We start from the raw sequence: 19,473 nt of genomic DNA, 5'->3' as shown, positions 1-19,473 counted from the left end.
CAAAGCTGTAGGCAACTATGGGATTTAGGTCAGCATAGCTTCAAACTGTAAAGCATAAGACATTTTGTAAAACTGTTATGAATTCACCAATCAAGATCAGAATGTCCCTTTGCATAACTGATTCCACCTGACATATTCAGCAGTAGTAATAATTCAGTTTTGCATAGTTTGCCGAAAGCCAGGAGAGTGGGAACCTTCCTGACATCCTCAACTGAGACATAAGAATATAACATAAGAACATAAGAAGACATTCTCAGGTGGGCCATTCCATAAGGTGGGGGCCACAACGGAGAAGGCACGTGTACGGGCAGTTGTTAATTTTGCCCATTTGCAGGTTGGCACCTGTTGAAGACCTTGGTCAGATGAGCACAGCTGTCGTGGTGGAGCACAGAAGGAGAGGCAGGCCCAGCCATGAGAAAATTTGACAGATAGTCTATTTCTTAGAAAGACTAGTGAACCTAACTTAGAAGTAGACTTGGGACTTACCCAAGAAGCCATCTTGAACCCAAGGAGATAAAGCAGATATAAATATTGAAAAGAAAGGATATTCATTACTGAATTAAGAAATATCATTCAAGTTGAGAGAAATATGATGTAAGCCTGAAGCTGGCAGGGCAGAAAAGCCTAAAGGATAATACAATTTCAGTCCTAACAGATGTAGAACTACTTACCTGGAAAAGATTAAGAGCTCTGACAGCAGCATGATCCAGCGTCATGTACTGACTGAGGTCAAAGGTGCCGAGTTCAAATTGGCCAAAATTAGACTCATCATTTAAAAGTTCTAAATATCTGATCACTGCAGACAAAGAAGAGATGGCAACCTGCAAAGAAAAGCCATGGAATCATTATCTTACATACCACTGGCACCAAAGCATCATATATACCATCCAAATAAGGCCTCATTTATTATTATTATTATTATTATTAACTTTATTTGATAATTAGTAATTCAGAGTTCAATTATCACTGAAATATTTGGGAGTAGCTCAGCGGTGACTCTCTGGAGATGCTAAAAGGACTGAAAATTAGGTGCCCACTCTAAGGGGGGTGGGGAGAACAATTTACACGGTCTCATTGATTTATGCTATGTAATACGCCTTGAGTCTCAGTGAGAAAGGCAAACCATGAATAAAGTAAATAAGTACATAAAATTCAAAAGAAGGACTCCACACATTATCCAGTATAAAGCAGTATATAATAGCCATCATGTTCATTCTCGGCAGAGAGGTAAAGTAGGAACAAATACTACACTGAAGTGGCCATGAAGAGAATGGAAGTACTTTACTACTGTATAGAATACAAGAGCTGAATGAAAAGATGCCTGTTGAAAATTGCATCAGTGTACAGACTGCATCCCTTTCCCACTGCCCTTTCTCCTCAGCAGAGGTCTTAATACTACTTCCCTTACCTAAAATCTTGTGTTTCGTACTTATACAGTGTGCATCAAATGAACAGAGCAGTCCCCACGTAGGTTTTTCTTCCTTTATACCATTATTTTTCAAGGCCTCCTCTATGATATGGCAGCCAAATCAGACAGAGTACTATTATTTTTTTGTTTATGTGTATTTACTTTATTTATATCCCGCTTTTCCCCTCAACGGGGACCCAAAGTAGCTTACATCGGTGTGTGTCATTGGCCTAAGGTCACCCAGCCAGCTTCCACACCAGAGTGGGGATTCAAACCTGGCTTTCCCAGACCCTAGTCCAACACTATAACCACTACACCACGCTGACCCTCAGTGACTACTGGAAATGCCAACCTGCAGGTGAGGCCTGGAGATACACAGGAATTACAACTAATCTCCAGACAACAGAAAACAGTTCCCCTGGAGAAAATGACTGCTTTGGAGGGCGGCCTCCCCTCTCAAACCCCATCCTCCCCAGGCTCCATCCCCCACCCACCCCCAAAAAATTTCAACCCAGTGTAGGCAATCCTAAGTACTATTACCACCTCTGTATTGCAAATAAGGAGTGTTGGGGCAGAGGGAACGATGCATCAGCTAGTATGCTACACCAGCTCTTCTGGGGAGAGCCAGTGTGGTATAGTGGTTAAGAGTGGTGGTTTGGAGCGGTGGACTTGGATCTGGAGAACCGGGTTTGATTCCCCACTCCTGCTCATGAGCGGCAGACACTAATCTGGTGAACTGGATTTGTTTCCCCACTCCTGCACATGAAGACAGCTGAGTGACCTTGAGCTAGTCACACTCTCTCAGTCCCACCTACCTCACAGGGTGTCTGTTGTGGGAAGGGAAGATGATTGTAAACAGGTTTGATTCTCCCTTAAGTGGCAGAGAAAGTCGGCATATAAAACCCAACTCTTCTTCTCCTCTACCATGTGTGGTTGGGGTCATTATCAATGGCAGCAGAAAACACCATCACAGGGGAAACTAAGTAGGATTCAAGGAAAACCATTTGGGGAGTGAAATTTTTAAAAAGCAAGCCTCAAACTGTGAGGTTTTCTCGTTGTCCTGACAATGCTCCAATAAATTCCAAGCACTTGGTGTTTGTTTCGAAGTAACCAAAGATTTATTGTATTTCCACAGGACATTCAGCAAAACTCTTAGCTCTGGCAACAGCATAAAGACTCTAATGACCATACATTCCAGTGGTGCCCGGTTATAGCCTGCCAAGTCCTCCTCCCCCCATCCAGGTGGCTTATCTCCTCCCAAGGTTACTCTTCTGCTGAGCTGTGTGAATCCTTCACACACTCCCCCTACACACACACCGCTCCTCCTTCCCAACTCCTGCCTGGAGAGTTCAGATTACCACACCACTACATTCTATATACATTATGACAGGCATTGAGAACCAACAATCCTGACCGTTTAGGAATAATACAAATGCAGGAGAAACTCTCCACCAAGAAGAACTGCAGAGACATATTAATATCAGCTGTGCCTGCTCTTAAGTGCAAGGGAAGAGGGGGAAACAAGATTGACTTAAAACATGACCCCAAGGACCCTCCCAGCAGTTTTATGTAAATGAACACAGCAGATTTAGCTCTTGTAGATTCTACACTACAAGCCCTTGCAACATGAGCCAAGTTCCTTCAAGCTGTGTGTGTGTGTGTGCAGGGGTGGGGGTGGCCTTTCCCAAATATTCTTGGCACACCAGTGGCAGAAAAACACTTTTACTACTATCACTTCATACACCAAATTCAACATTAAAAAAACATTTCCCAATACTACCCTGAGGCTGCAACTCCGTTCCTTAAATTCCACACAATTAATTTTTTATGACTGTTATGAAAGCCAACCAGTGATTGCTTTTCTGGATGGGTTTTTTCCTCACATTCGTTCCTTTTTTCTGTTATTGCCAATAACCAATGGACATAAACGAAGCAACCCTGCCTTGCCCAGCCTCACAGCCCTGTGAAGGATGTCTTGCTCATTGTACAGATGGTGAATACAGACAACGGCTTACCCATCCCATAAAAACTGCTTGTTACATGAACAGAATACATACCATATGCACATGTATGCCTTCACGTGTGAAAACTGTGCATTTTTAGCATGCCTAAATGTGTTTCTAAGCTCTTCTAGTAAATAAATACCCAAGTTAAACATTAAGTAATGGCATGAGGAAACATGACCTTACAGCTTCTACAATACACCCCCATCACAAGCAACCCCCGCCACAGCAAATTATACACCCTTAACATAGGGTGGCCTCTGGTGGCCGACATGCAGCAGAGCAGCTACCAAGCAACAGACTGAATCTTGTAAAATGCAAACCGAAGGCTCTTGCAGATGTAGATCTCTCACGCCTCCCATCTAATATTTGTATTTATTTATTCATTTGAATCCTGATTTATCCTTCATTGGGACCCAAAGCAAATCACAAAAATACAAAGTATAAAAATATAGGACAAAAATACAAGAGAAACACAGTGGAAAAAAGAGGGGGAAAGGCTTCTAAATGCAGAGCTGGTGTTACTTTCTCTCGGCAAAGAGATCTTCATGCCACCTCCAGGCTCACATCCCTGGCCATGCCTACGCCTTACGTACCTCTATGGTGTATGCTTTTTCCTGAAGATGTTTTAAAATAAGTACCAGGAGGTGGAATGGTACAGTATAGCCCAATCACGTCAGATCTTGGAAGCTAACCTGGAAGGAAGACCTCCATGGAAGACTCTGCATGAAAGCAATGGCAAACCACCTCTGCTTAATCACTTGCCTTGAAACCCCCACCGGGGGTCACTATAAGTCAGCTGTGACTTGACGGCACTTTACACACACACAAACAAGTCGTACCATTTCCCTTCTCCTGGCAGCATCTTGTCATCCACCAAAACCAATGGTGTGTCTCATAGACAAAATGCTATAGCACAAAGGACTGCAGAGAAGGGGGGAGAGAGATCAGGCGAAATCACCTTCACCTACTTCATCCAACAGCAGAACCTGCTACACCAGCAGAAGCCCAGCTGGTAGGAGAGGGCAAGAGGGGCTACTTCACCTGATTCCTCCTATTCCCTGCACTGCCCCTTGTCATTCTGTCCACAAGACTCCACTAATTGCACACATCAGCACAGGGCAGGGGTAGGGGGTGTCTGGGGAAAGGATCTGCTTCCACAAGTACCATTGAGCTTAGAGTTCACTGGAGGTGCAGAACTTCCCAACAGGCCACAATTCATGAAGAGGAGCAGCACCAGAATCCCCACCATCACCACAAACTCATCACATCACATACAAGGCAGGCACGCCATACAACATCATAGGAGGATACGTGCTATCTTGAAGAAAATTGCTCATACGAAACTCAGCATGGAGCATCCAACCTCACAAATGACAATACGTGCACAGTGGAACACTGCAAAACTAGCCTGGCACATGTGAGCTGGGCCACAGAATAGTTATTTGAAAAATTAGCAGTATGGCAGTGTTGCCCTACTACATGATCTGGAAATGACTGCCTAATGGTTTTGAACTCCACTCTCAAGAGGCTGGGTTTATGCAAGTCTGAGAAATTCAAGTCATCCAACTAAACCTCTTCTCTGTGTGCCTCCATCTTCAGAAGTGAGACACTACCAAGAAGGCCTTTTCTGAATGTGTTTCTTATTTATGAAACATCTTCCCCTGCTACCTGAACTTCACATCAAGTACCATTCATTTTTATGTACCCAGGCATCTGATTGACTGTTCTGATTGTAGTGGTTTGCTAAATACCTGATTTTTGTGCCCCACCCCAGGAAATAATTTTAATCTTAGTTTTACAGCTTCTTTATGCTGATATGTTTTGAAACCATTTGTATTTTGTTGGACATTCTCTTGTTCACTACCATCTACTGATGGAGGGGCAGCACATAACATCTCTTAAGTAAACAAGGAAGAAAATGACCACCATCCTCACAGAGGTAAGTATACAATCAGCTAGAACTCTGCACCACAGCTATTAACCCAGATGAATAATTATCGGGTTGGTGCTGGAGACTGCCCTGACCTGGATGGCCCAGACTAGCCTGATCTCGTCAGATCTCAGAAGCTAAGCAGGGTCAGTCCTGGTTAGTATTTGGATGGGAGACCACCAAGGAATACCAGGGTTGCTGTGTAGAGGAAGGCACTGGCAAACCACCTCAGTTAGTCTCTTGCCATGAAAAACCCACCCAAAAAGGGGTCGCCATAAGTCGGCTGCGACTTGAAGGCACTTTACACACACACGCTGGAGACTAGTGATTGCCCCCAAGCAGTCAGATGCTGACAAACCTTCTAACCAAAGCAACCAAGTAGTCACTTTTAAAGACAAAAGAATCCACTGGATTTGCCTTAGTTCAGCACAGAAATACCAACTCCAGGTGACAAAGCTTAGCCAGTAGTTACCTGTCATAAGCCTCCAACAAAGTCTTTTCAAAGAGTGATACTATTTATATATCCTTTTGGAATGTAATCAAGACCCAGTAAAATGACTCAGATAATGCCTCAGTCAGTGAATTGTCTGTACTGTGTGTGAGATGTTTGTCTTTGGAAAAAGGTGGAATCTGCTTCTATTTACTTCTTCCTGGCCCTGAGGCAGAAAGGTGTGGCATAACTGCTTGCATTTTCCTGCACAAGTAGCAGCAACCTTAAAAGGAAACAACCTTAAAAAGGTGTGGAATTTTATGACTACCAGGTGAGTAAAAGACGACACTTTTGGTACGTTCAGAGATTACTCCTTCACATATTATGCTGAATCTTGACAGTAAAACAAAACCTGACAAATCTTGACTCGAATTAACAGAGGACGGAAGAAGAGACACGAATGTTCAGCATCGTTCATCATTGTGAGAAGTAAGTCACAGCTTGGTTGACAGGGAATCAGTAGCAAAAAGAGTTCAATAAAAGTGTGGCCATGAATTTCCTATACATTTCTTTGTACACTCTTAAAAGCTGCCTCAAGAAAAATTATGTATTCATATTATCTTCGTTTTTAATTCTTCAGTCCCAGAAATGTTGAGTTTTTTTAAACTTGAGTTTATTTAGAAAATTTATGCTGCCTCTCCAGAGGCCTGCTCAAGAGATTAAGAGAAGTTAGAATTTCCTACCCCCCACAAAAAAGTGGTTTTTAAATTTATGTATGCATTGATAAGTAGGTTTTTATTATTTGCAAGGCCAAAGAACAGCATTACTGTCTAATATTCCTCAAGTGTTTTGTTTCTCAATTAACAACTTTATTGAATTATCATTACTATTATAAATGAAAATTGTATTAATTGCTCCACTCTATTACATACTGTGTAATTATACAGTTGAGATCCAACAAAACACTTAAGTGCCCCCACCCAAGAACTGTGGATCCTTGAATTACAAAAAGCATTACTTTTCACTGTGCAGCACTGAATACAATCTATAGATTCCAAGTAGCACTGCAAAGTTACGGAAAGGACCAATGTACCATGATTCAAGAAACAAACATTCAAGACCTTTTTCAGCAATTCTACATCCCATTTCTCCTTCCCAAAAACAAGTTGTAGATTGACGCTACAAAGAAAAATTGTTAAATCCAAATGCCGACACTCCGTTATATTCACATAAACCCTCCTACCCCCAGTTATTCACCTGTTTGTCCATCTCTGGTAACGCTGAACTGGATATCTGCTGTTTCTTTTTTGACCTCAGCAAGCGATTGAGATCTTGCACAGTATCCTTTGTTGAAAATTCACTCCTTTTCCTATCTGTGATCAGAATCCCTCCTCTTTGAACAACCTGTTATATATAAAATCATCAGTAGTAACCTTTCTCCAATTAGAGTCAGTCTGTCTTTCATAGCAAAGATACATTATATATTTTTTTCATAATCAGGCGTTGTATTATTTCTAAGCACTCACGCTAGCATATCTACATTTCTTTTCACTGATCCATACTGAAAGGGGTAAGCACTTGCCCAATGCAGCTCACTGGGAATTCAGATGCAGCTCCCAGGCTATTCATGAAACAGCATAAGAACTCCCAACCTCTTATCCAGACACAAAGGACACTACAAATAATGGTTTGGTCAGTATGCATACATAATCCAGAATATTTCAGAGCAGATATAAAGGAAATTCAGGCAGTCTTCAAGTGGCTGCTGGACAAAAACTTGTCAGGGACGCTCTAGGCTGATCCTGCATTGAGCAGGGGGTTGCCCCCTTCCAACTCTATGATTCTATGAATCTAATTCAGCTATGCAAACGACAGGGATAAGACCTCAGGACATGCAGAGGAGTTTCTAAAGTCTCAGTTCAGGTTGGAGAAAGGACTGCCCTGTGGGCTGACCTGCAAACACAGAAGGAAAGGGCTTCAAATTTTTGCTTCAGTCTCCAGCACGTCAGGGATGCAACCTGACACCAGCCACATCCTGGATACACTAAAGAGAACAAAGGGTTCTACACAGGATACTAATGAAGAGGATTTAAGATCGTGACCTGAAAGATCCTCCCCCCCCTCCTTTTTTTGACATCCAGCTAGATGAAGAGTTCTGAAGAAATCAAAAGCTTATATAGCATGTTGGGTTATTTTTTGTCAGTTATGATAAAAGGTATTCGGTGGCTTTTTGTTTTTTGCCACAGACCAACACAGCAACCTACTTTTTTACCCTCATAACAATTTATTAAAAAATTAAATAAAAAAATAGATTACCCCTTATCCCAATTACCTTACCCATCTCTATGGGACTTGGTTGTACTATATCCTTTCCCTTCCTAACATCTTCTTACCTCTCACTCCCTCAATCTTGTACACCGAAACCAGAAAACAAATTCTGTGAAATGTGGTTACTGAGAAACAAAACACACATGTTCGTCTTAACCTTATTCACTTCATATTTCGAAAAACAGTCTTGACAAACTCAAACATAATTCTCAACCAGACAAAGAAACATGGGCTGCACGTTCTGATCTGGAGGACACATGACTGATAGGACAATCTGATCAACTGTGTTTGGGGTGAACATCATGGGGCATTTCTGCTGTTCCACCGGGTTTTGTATCCCCACCCTGCATTGACAGATATTGTGTAGCATCTGAGAGAAGGACAAAGAATCATATTGAATAGCATCCACAACAAAAAGAATTCTTTGCCCTTGAAGACCCAGCAAACTTAATGGGCCTGAACTGAAGATGGTGGCAGCAGCATTTGCCCAACTATGCAATTAATTAGCCTCTACCGATTTCGTCTTTTAAAGCTTTTGAGCCTATTCAAAAATAATCTACAAGCAACGGCCTGCAAGCAATAGGAGAAGAGAGGGAAGGCCAGTTTGGAAGTTTATCGCCTCCAAAATCTCCCTCTCCAGGATTCCCCCCACTTCTTTTCTTTTATCTGACACTTGCAGTGCAATTCTATTACTGATGAAGTCACAGGGCTTAACTAGGATTGTACTATTAATTACTTTCAACATAGTATGCTCCTTGGGTCTATTTAGTATTCATCAGGCTGTGTGGGTGGGGAGGGTAGATAACTTTGGGTCACACTCATATTTTCTGCATACCTGTAAACCTCCTGAGGCCCATTTTGCAACTTTGGTTATCCACACAGAGAACAGCCAGTATAGCGAGGAAGAGTTTCCCTTTAGCACCCAAATTTTATATTTATGTAAATAAAATCTACAATCTGCAAAAGATTTTATGGCTTACCTGTCTCAGTTTCCCCATATCTCCAGCAGTCTCTCCAACAGGGAGAACACATTCTTTGGGTCCAATCTGAACCAGCAGAGCTTCAAGGTTTGAAAACTGATCATTATCAGGGAACTCACACACTTCCAGTTTCCTCTCGAAAGGATCTACAAACCCAACTCCAACAACTTTTTGCCCATCAACTGAGAAGAGCTTAATACCCAGAACACCAACAGAAGATGACATGTCATGGTTACCAAACAGAATATCCTCAAACTGGGTAAGGTTTCCTGGAGAACCCTGTTTGAGAAAGGAAAGGAAATCAATAAATTGGTCCAGAATGATTGCAAAAAGCAACATGAAATGCTAAGCCACATCAGATCTTTTCAAACTGCTATCTGAAGGTGATTAAATGACTATGTCCGTCTAGAGGAATGCAGATCAAAAAGATATTGAAAGTACAACTTTTTCCCCCAAGTGGAAAAATTAAGACATTTGAGGGGACACTGGGGGGAAAAACTCATATGAAGCACTCTCTCTTCTGGAACAAGGGAAGTGCTTTTTAAGACAATTTTTTACTTGCTCAAAATGTACAGCACAAATTTTATGTAAGAAAACTAAAAGCATTATAGTAACTCCTGTCTATACTGTAGACTATGGAGCTGCTAGGTGTGAGAGTTCCCAACTCCCTGGGCTAACTTCGCAAAATCACTGCTCAGGCTTGAAAGTAGAAACAATAGATTTATTGAAGGCTTCAGACAGATGAGACAGACACGGATTCAAAGTTGCAAGTGAATTGGCATAGCCGGGTTACAAAATATATCTATTCCAGGGCACTAGGGTTCACACTGATGTTATGGGAAGTTACAAGATAGATTGGTGCAATACAAAACATCAAACGGGTCCCAGCGAGGCTGCTAGGGCTATCAGATCTTCAAGGCTGGACTCGGCCTGAGGGAGTGCTCACAGGAAGCGCGGCAGGGGAGGGCACCTGGGAAAGACAGCAGAGGCGCCGGGTTGCGGGGAGGTGTGAACTGCTTTTACGAGTTCAAAGAGATAGGCAAAGAACAAAGTGGGGAAGGGAAGCAAAGAATACCAGACCCTCACATTCTGCCCCCCTTAAGGCCCCTCTCCCGCAAGGTCAGGAGGACGGGGCTTATCGGGATAGGCGGTGTGGAAATCTTGTACCAGGCGGGGGGCCGCCATGTGTGGGGCTGCCACCCATTCATCGTGTGCAGGTCCCAGATGTTTCCACCGGACAAAATAGAACAATTTCCCCTTTTTCCATTTGGAATCCAACACTTTAGACACTTCCAGATGGGTGTCCCCTCCCACAACCGTAGGAACCTCAGGTTTCGGAGGGGGGTGGAACTGGGGGGCCGCAACGTACGGTTTGAGAAGGCTTATATGAAAGACGGGATGGACGCCCTTAAGGGTCTTTGGGAGTTCGAGTTCCACAGTGACTTCATTGATCACCCGGGTAATGGGAAAAGGGCCCACATATCGATCGTTGAGCTTTTTGCAGGGTCGGAGGGAGCGCAGGTTCTTAGTGGAGCGATAGACCTGCTCCCCCACCTTGAGTTCCCAGCCCGGGGATCGATGTTTGTCGGCTTGTTCCTTGTATTTGCTCTTGGCACGTTCGAGATTTTTGAGCAACCAGGGCCAGGTAGACTGGACTACTCGTGCCCACTCCTGGACCTCGGGGACTGTTTCGAGCTCAGGGGTGACGGGAGCGGAACCAAAAGGACCGAATTCCGTTCCGTACACTACGCGGAAAGGACTGAAACCTGTGGAGGAGTGGGGGGCATTGTTATAGGCGTATTCGGCAAACGGCAGCAGATCCACCCAATCGTCTTGGTGGTAATTGACATAACAACGGAGATAACATTCGACCACTGCATTTACCCGTTCCGTTTGACCATCGGTCTGAGGGTGGTAAGCTGAGGAGAGACCCTGTTCTTCCACCCCCATCAATTTTAGGAAGGCTCGCCAGAATTTGGCGACGAACTGGACCCCCCTGTCGGATAGGACCTTCCTAGGGACCGAGTGTAGTCTGAGGACATGAGTGACAAACAACTTAGCCAATCCCTGGGCCGAGGGGAGTCCGGCGCAGGGAACGAAGTGGACCTGTTTGGAGAAAAGGTCCGTGATCACCCATAGAACCGTTTTACCCCGGCTGGGAGGTAGGTCGGTGATAAAGTCCATGGCGATCACCTCCCAGGGACGGGTGGGACTCTCCAGGGGTTTTAATAGTCCAGGGGGTTTTCCCATTCTTTTCTTGGCCGTAGCGCAGGTGGGACAGCTGCGCACGTACAATTCTACATCGGCTCTCATACCTGGCCACCAAAATTGTCTTCTCACCAGGTGCAGTGTTTTGACAAAACCAAAATGACCTGCCAGTTTGGCCCCGTGGACCAGTCCCAGAACTTCCTTGCGGAGAGAAGTTGGGACGTAGAGTTTTCCCCCCTGTACCCACCAGGAGTCCCTTTGCTCCATGCCCGTAGGGAGAATCTGCTGCTCCATTTCCTGCCGGGATGCGTCCCGGAGCCTTTGCTGAAAGGCCTCCGGGATACCCTTGAGCATGGGATTCTCTGGCAGCCGGGCTTGTGAGCGGGTAGTGACAGCGAGCCCCGGGATTTCCCCTCGTTGTTCTGGGGTGAAAAGGGAGTCCACGGGGCGGTCAAAATCATTAAGGTACTGGGGAAGTCGGGACAGGGCATCCGCCAGGGCATTTTCCTTTCCGGGGACATGTTTGAGGGTGAAGCGGAATTTGGCGAAAAACTGGGCCCACCGAATTTGTTTGGCGTTGAGTTTCCTAGCCCCTTTGAGGGCCTCCAAATTCTTGTGGTCGGTACACACCTCAAACGGGAATTCGGCCCCCTCCAAGAAATGCCTCCAGATGGTGAGGGCATGTTTTACCGCTGCCGCCTCCTTCTCCCAAATAGCCCAATTGATTTCCGACTGGGAGAATTTTTTGGAGAAGTAGGCGCATGGCCGCAACTTCCCTTCCCCGTCCCTCTGCAGTAGGGCCCCCCCCCCATGGCCACGTCTGAGGCATCCACCTGAACCACGAAAGGCTTGGTGCAGTCCGGGTGGGCTAAAACCTGCTCGGACGAAAAAAGCAATTTAAGCTCGTCAAACGCCTGCTGACAGAGAAGAGACCACTGCAAACGGGCCGAGGGCAGAGCGGCGCTCGCTCCCTTCCCCTTGGTACGCAAAAGGGAAGTGAGGGGAAGGGCCACCTGCGCGAAATTGGGGATGAAATTGGGGATGAAATTGCGGTAGAAATTGGCAAACCCCAAGAACTGTTGTAGGTGGCGGCGTGTGGTGGGGGGTTCCCAATCCCGCACGGCTTGAACCTTTTCGGGGTCCATTTCCAAGCCCTGGTGGGAAATGACATAACCCAGGAAGGTGATGGAGGGCTGGTGAAATTCGCATTTGGATACTTTGGCATACAGCTTGTGTTCCCGCAAGCGTTGGAGGACCTCGCGAACCAACCTAACGTGTTCCTCCATGGTTTCAGAATAAATGAGAATGTCATCTAGAAATACCACCACCCCCCGAAACAACAAATCATGTAAAACCTCATTGATTAATTGCATAAAAACACTCGGGGGCCCTGAAAGTCCGAAAGGCATAACAAGGTACTCAAACATTCCAAAACAGCTGGAAAAGGCCGTCTTGGGTTCGTCCCCCTCCTTAATGCGGATGCGGTGGTAGGCTTCTACCAAATCCAGTTTAGTGAAGATTTGGCCCTCTTTTAGTTGCGCAAGAAGGTCTGGAATGAGAGGGAGGGGGTAAGCGTTAGACTGGGTGACTGCGTTCAGTCTACGAAAGTCAATGCACAGTCTTAAGTCCCCCGTTTTTTTCTTAACGAAGAAGGCGGGAGCGGAGTACGGGGCTTTGGAGGGGCGAATGAAACCCCTCGCCAGGTTGGTGTCCAGATAGTCCCGCAGCACCGCCTTTTCGTTGGGGCTCATGGGGTAAACCTTCCCTTTGGACAACTTGCCTTCCCCCACAATTTCAATAGCACAATCAGTGTCCCGGTGTGGGGGCAATTCGTCACATTCCCTCACATCAAATACATCCGCGAACTGGGTATATTCCGCGGGAAGGCGGGGTGGAGGGGTGACTTGGGGGAAGGATCCCACCAATGCGGCGGCCGGAGTGCAAAGCACTCGGTCCTTGTCGTGCGCCCCGCAAGGGTCCTCCGGGAACATGAGGGTTCGCTTGACCCAGTCGATTGAGGGGTTATGCCCCTGTAACCAATTCATCCCCAAAACTATGGGGGCGACTATGGGGGCAATAGTAAAATATAAGCGTTCCCAATGTTCCCCCACCGCCATAATCACCGCAGCGGTACGGTGAGTCACAGGTCCCTTCTTAAAGTCGCTACCGTCCATCTGGGAAAAGCGGAGGGGACCTGGGAGTAGTTTGCGCCGGACGCCTAACTTTTTGGCGGCTTCCTCGCTAATCAAAGTGCGGGCGCACCCGGAGTCTACCAAGGCGGGAAATTCTAAAACCGGACCCCCCTTGGGCAGCGAGAGGTGTGCCCGAATATACACATTGTCCTCTTGGGCGCTTACCATCGGTGGAGCTCCTTGCACAACAACGGGAGCGGTCTGCTGAGGAGCCCCCCTTACAGCAGACCGACGGCGTTTTTTGCCGGTATCTCCCACTCTTCCTCCTCACTGGATGAAGGAGACGTGGTAGTTGTAAACCGTGACTCGGCCGAGTCAAAAGCTGCATTTGTAATCCGAGGTCCCGATGGACCAGTGGAGATGGAGGCGTCCTCTTGAGCGCTCGCGTGTAGGGCGGTGGGTGCGCTCCGGCGTCCGGGAGCGCCGCTGCGGCGTCGAGGTTGGCCTTCCGCCGGGGTCTTCTCCGGTTCGGCCGGGACTGGGCGAGGGGTAGCCTGGCGTCCGGAACGGGATGGGCATTGCGAGGCAAAATGGCCCTTGCCACCGCACACCAAGCACACCCCGGTTTCGAAACGCTTGCGGCGTTCGGCCGTCGAGGGGACCCCCGGGGTACGGGGATCCTTGATACCACCCGGCCTGTCCCCTTTCGGTTTAGCGTCGCGGGCGGAGCGTTGTCTGGACAGGGTCAAGAGTTGTTTCCGATTTTCGATGTCGGCAGCGTGGCGCACCCAGCCTTCGACGTCCGGGGGGTTGCCTTGCATGAAGGCCCAATGTTGCAGGTCCGGGTTTAGTCCCTCCCTGAAGCACTGTACGCGGGTAGCTTCACTCCAGTCCAGAATTCTGCTCGACAGAGACTGGAACTCACTCGCATACTGCCCCACCGACTTAGTCCCTTGGCGCAGTTGCATCAGAGTGGCCTTAGCCCGCTCCCCCAGGTTCGGGTCCTCGAACCTGTTGCGGAGCGCGACCATAAACTCATCCAGATTCCGCAGCACAGGAGAGCGGAGTTCGTACTGTAACACCATCCACGCGGCCGCTTCGCCTTGCAGGAGGGAGGCCACATACTGGACCTGGGACTCTTCTGAGGTGAAGGTCCGGGCCTGTTCCCTCATAAAAATATCCACTTGGACCATAAAGAAAGTTAACTGATCTCCCGACCCATCATACGTGATCTTCAGGTCACGGCGGGCCGGAGCGCTGGGAGGAGCGGGAGGAGTCGTCGGCGTTCCATCCGGAGCGTTGCCGGGGGGAGGCCGTACCTTCAGTGCGTCCATGGCGGCTGCCATCTCCCCCATCACGGTTTGCATGGCATCCATCCGTTCCAGCATGGCTTGGCGTTCCTCCTGCCATTGTCTCCGTTCCTCGTCCATCAGGACTTCCCTACGCGCGGGGTCGTCCACGAGTCCCGTACCGGACAACCCCAGCCGGCGGTGCTTCGCCTCAGTCCGGGAAAGCGACCAGCCCTTAGGAGAGTCCAGCCAGGAGTTAAAGGTGTTCTTGGGCTTCGTACCCAAGTCCGGTCCCGGGTGTGGGGCACCGGGCACCTTCCGCCTGACATCCTCCTCCTTAGGGTCCGGTTTCTCCGGGACCTCGGGTTTCTCCGGTGTACCCGGAGGAGAAGAGGGATCCCCGTCGCCTGGCATTACAGTCCCTTAAGGTACAGCTGCAGAGCGACAAGGCAGAGACTTGCAACTTAATGTGAGAGTTCCCAACTCCCTGGGCTAACTTCGCAAAATCACTGCTCAGGCTTGAAAGCAGAAACAATAGATTTATTGAAGGCTTCAGACAGATGAGACAGACACGGATTCAAAGTTGCAAGTGAATTGGCATAGCCGGGTTACAAAATATATCTATTCCAGGGCACTAGGGTTCACACTGATGTTATGGGAAGTTACAAGATAGATTGGTGCAATACAAAACATCAAACGGGTCCCAGCGAGGCTGCTAGGGCTATCAGATCTTCAAGGCCGGACTCGGCCTGAGGGAGTGCTCACAGGAAGCGCGGCAGGGGAGGGCACCTGGGAAAGACAGCAGAGGCGCTGGGTTGCGGGGAGGTGTGAACTGCTTTTACGAGTTCAAAGAGATAGGCAAAGAACAAAGTGGGGAAGGGAAGCAAAGAATACCAGACCCTCACACTAGGACCGCCCAAGAAATTGTGTTAACTCTTTCTCACCTGGGCCATGGAGAAACATATTCCCTCTGTACTACAAGAGGGCTGGGGGCGGAAGTGGTGACAATGGAGGGGTTAAAGGGGGCAGGGCCAGAATGCACGGGGGGGGGCGAGTTCTTAGCCAGTGTGTCCTCATTTCATCCCTACAGGTGGAGATAGCAGGAGCCAGCTGTAGAATCCGGTCCCGACCACGCGGAGCAAGAGCAACTCCAGCATGCAGTTGGACGGCTACGCCCGGCTGTGCAACAAACTATCCTGTGCCACCAGGTGGACAACTGCGACACCGGTTGGATGCCTGCCTGCTTGCCCGTGCCGGGGGGGGTCATCTGGGCAGCTGCCTGCTTGGGGCTTGGCCGGTACTCCCTCTCCCTTCTGGTTCTTTCCCCTCTTAAGTCCTGCAAAAGACACGTAGGGTGGGAAAGTGCCAGATCGGGGAGTTACTGGACTGGGCTCCTTCGTCTACAAGCCCCGAGTGGCTTGTCACTCACTCCATCTTGTGTTTGCTGTCCTGCCTGAATCTCTTAGGCCCAGCTGGGGATGGCAGAGCTCAAAAGCGAGTCGCTCTACGTGGCAGACATTCAGCGCCATCTCCGGTCATGCCTCTTGGCTAAATGTTTGATCAAATACAGCAGGCTAATTTTTAAGTTGACAATTTTGTATGGCTCGTGAATGATGTTATAAATAACCAAATGGCCCTTGGCAGAAAAAAGGTTCCCCATCCCTGCTGTACTACCACCATAGTGGAAACTGGGGGGTGGGGAATCAAGATCCAGATATGAGAATTTCCAAACTGGAAAATAATTGTGGCATCTTATAATCACAAAGCTGGAAGGAAGTAGATTATCATCAATTTGACCTAATCCCATACAAGGACCTTTCCCCCCCTACCTTCAGCCACATAATCCCACCAATGTATCTGTCATGGCAAATAAAGCCAGCAATTAAAAAAAAGAGAGAGTCAAGCCTTATTGTACAATATAGTGTAGATGTGGAGAGAGAAGCACAATGACTGTATATGTATTTATTTAAACTGTCTTCAGCTGCTTCCTAAAGATTAGAAGGGAGGGGGCCAGATGCACGTTCCTGGAGAGGCTGTTCCATAATAGTAGATATGTGTCCATTTTTTTTTTTTTTTGCTGCCAAGTCACAGCTGACTTTGGCGAACCTCTAGGGTTTTCAAGACAAGAGACGTTTGGAGGTGGTTTGCCATTGCCTGCCTCTGCGTCACGACCCTGGTATTCCTTGGAGGTCTCCCATCCAAATACTAGCCAGGGTCAGGGCTGAGTGTGCGTGACTGGTCCTAGGTCACCCAGCAAGCTTCCATGGCGCAAGTGGGGAACCTGATGAGAGTTTCTCTAATCACATCCACTCCATTCACCACCACTTCTCATGCGTCCCCACCTGAACATATGCACTGCGGCTAAAGAAAGGTAGAAGAATGGCCTGGCCTCAGTCAGTTTGCATACACTCTCTACCAGCAAGCAACCCAGCTTAACTGGCAGCTGTTTTCTGTGCGCCCCTATGCATACCAGGGCACTACTATGAAGGGGCTTTCTGGAACACTTAGGACATTTCTGTTCCCTTGTTCTTCATGACGTATTGAATGTTGATATTTATCTAAGCTGTCCAGAGCCTTAGAGATAAGCTAAGACAAATCCTTAAACCAAGTAAGCAAATCATCAGTCAGGTTTACTTTTCATATAAATCTTGCAGAGATTGAAGTAGACAAGATCAATTCATTAAGCTACATGGGATGATTTTTGCATATACTTCCCATCTTTTTGTATCCTTTCTTCTCAGCAGGGACAAAGGGAAGCATCTCAGTTTTGTGAAAAGAAATCTGAGCTCCTTTTCTGAAGGATTTAGACTGTTCTCTGAAGCACTTAAACTATTAAGGTCAAGGGTGAGAAATCTTGGGTGTGTTAGCAACACGTTTCGTGCTAGGAGTGTATGTTCTACTCTTGCACTGGGGATTCCCCCGCCTGAGACCGTGCCCTCCTATGTGAGCTTGCTGACAATCCCAGGCCATAAATGTGCCTTTATGCTTGCCAGACTAAATGCTTATCCAACTGCAAAGTTGTCAGGTAGTTATGCGAAAATTCCCTATTCTGATCGAGTTTGTGAAATCTCGTAAATCTGGAGATATTGGGACTGCACCATCTTTTATTATTTTGTCAACACTGGTCAGCTCCTAGGTTGCGTTGGATTACTCCGATATTGTCTAAATACAAACTTCCACTAGAGTCCTGGGTGATAACCCACATAATGGGAGATATTCACCCTGATATAACTAGTTCTGTTGCAAGATTTCTGGCGGTGATGTCACTTAAACATCAAAATAAAATAAGCACGTAGGCCGCAAGATGACTGTTGGATTAAATTCTATGTTTTGAATGATCCCAGTTCAATGAGGCTGGTTCAGGGGGAATGCATTGATTGTTATGGTATTGGTGATTGTTATGGTATTAGTGATGCTATGTTTAGTAACTACAATTCTACTGTGTTTTAACTTTAAGAATATGTTGGGTATTGTAAATTGATTATTTGGTGTTGTTTTATTTTATGTATTATGTACTATTGCTATGGTTAAGCTCAAGACCTCTGGTCAAAGGAGCTAGTAAATAAATGGAACGGATTTAGACTGAAATCAAAATTCCAGGAAGCAACCCAGATGATTACTCTTGCCAGAGCTGGAAAAATTGCTGATTTATTGCATATAAGGAGGCAAGCCTCAGAGATGGGCAGTGAAGGAAAATCGGGAATGTGTTTATGCCAGCTGTATGAGAACAAAGCCGAGCTTCTGTTCCTAGTCCTAGCATAGTCGGAGGCATGAGCCTTTGCTACAAGAGGCATAGGAGTCTTAGCCCATGGCCCTGAGTGAGTTGGATCAGTGGATCCAGGAACATGCTACCTGTTGGAATTGTGCTGGGTATATTTTTTTCTTTCTTTTGGCTACATTATATTTCTGGTGTTTTCCATTTTTTGTAAGTGGCTCTGAGTCTCCAGTGAGACATAAATACTTAAATAAACAAACCTGTGCCTGGACAGTACCATTCTGGGTTGCCACTCACATAATTAAATTCTCATTCATACAAAAAAAATTCCAGACACACAGAAATCTAGCAGTGTAGGCTAAAACCCTTCTTGACACCTTATTTGCTTTGCAGAATGATGGAGCAGTCATGTGAGCTCCATCAGCAGTCTGGTACAGCCCACACACTGATTTATCTTCATGAGAATCAAGTACCAGTCTCCCAGAAATATCAAATACTAATTCAGTCCTCAACACAGGCACTGCCCACAAAAATTAATTCTGACTTTTAGAACTCTTACAAATTTCAATCTTGCATTTAGTACAGAAGCACTAGAATACTCCTAAATGTGCACAATCTATATATCTAATATAACATGTGACCCTCATTGGCAGATACCTAAATCAATGGATCGGGAGCACATGGATGCTCCCCAGGTTTGCAGAAAAATGTGAAGTTTTAAAAAAAGATGGGTTTTAATTCCCCCCGAGTTTAAAAACAGCATTGTCCACACATGCACAGACAAGATTCTTACCTGCAGCGAACGGGAGCCACTCTGGGCCCGGCCATGGCAACAGTAGTTGCCAGGAGCCGCACAGGACCCAGAGCAGCTCCCAGATACTGTTGCCCCCGCAGCGGGGCTATATGCTAAGTGGTTTGGAGGGGATTGGTTCCCCCACCCGGTGAGTTTCATGGGCCCCCTTGTTCCATCTAATTATCAAATGGAAAATATATTAAATTATACAGAAGCCTGCAATCAAGACAAAAGAATAAGCATTTCTTAAGATT

General features: G+C 46.7%; 1 protein-coding gene across 1 annotated transcript in view; it reads right to left on the bottom strand.

Annotated features, from left to right (window-relative positions):
- MSH2 (mutS homolog 2) overlaps positions 1–19,473 on the bottom strand; it is an 89,849-nt gene that overhangs the window by 68,476 nt on the left and 1,900 nt on the right. The window contains exons 3-5 of the mRNA XM_056852537.1: positions 9,083–9,361; positions 7,032–7,178; positions 672–821 (exon numbers count right to left, since the gene is read on the bottom strand). Of these exons, the coding sequence (XP_056708515.1) occupies positions 672–821; positions 7,032–7,178; positions 9,083–9,361 (576 nt within the window). The remainder of the gene's footprint in view (positions 1–671; positions 822–7,031; positions 7,179–9,082; positions 9,362–19,473) is intronic.

The sequence above is a fragment of the Euleptes europaea genome, chromosome 7, assembly GCF_029931775.1.
Source record: "Euleptes europaea isolate rEulEur1 chromosome 7, rEulEur1.hap1, whole genome shotgun sequence".
In the NCBI taxonomy this organism is placed as follows: Eukaryota; Metazoa; Chordata; class Lepidosauria; order Squamata; family Sphaerodactylidae; genus Euleptes; species Euleptes europaea.
The sequence above is the reverse complement of the archived record's forward strand: the minus strand, read 5'-3'. Positions and strand labels throughout refer to the sequence as shown.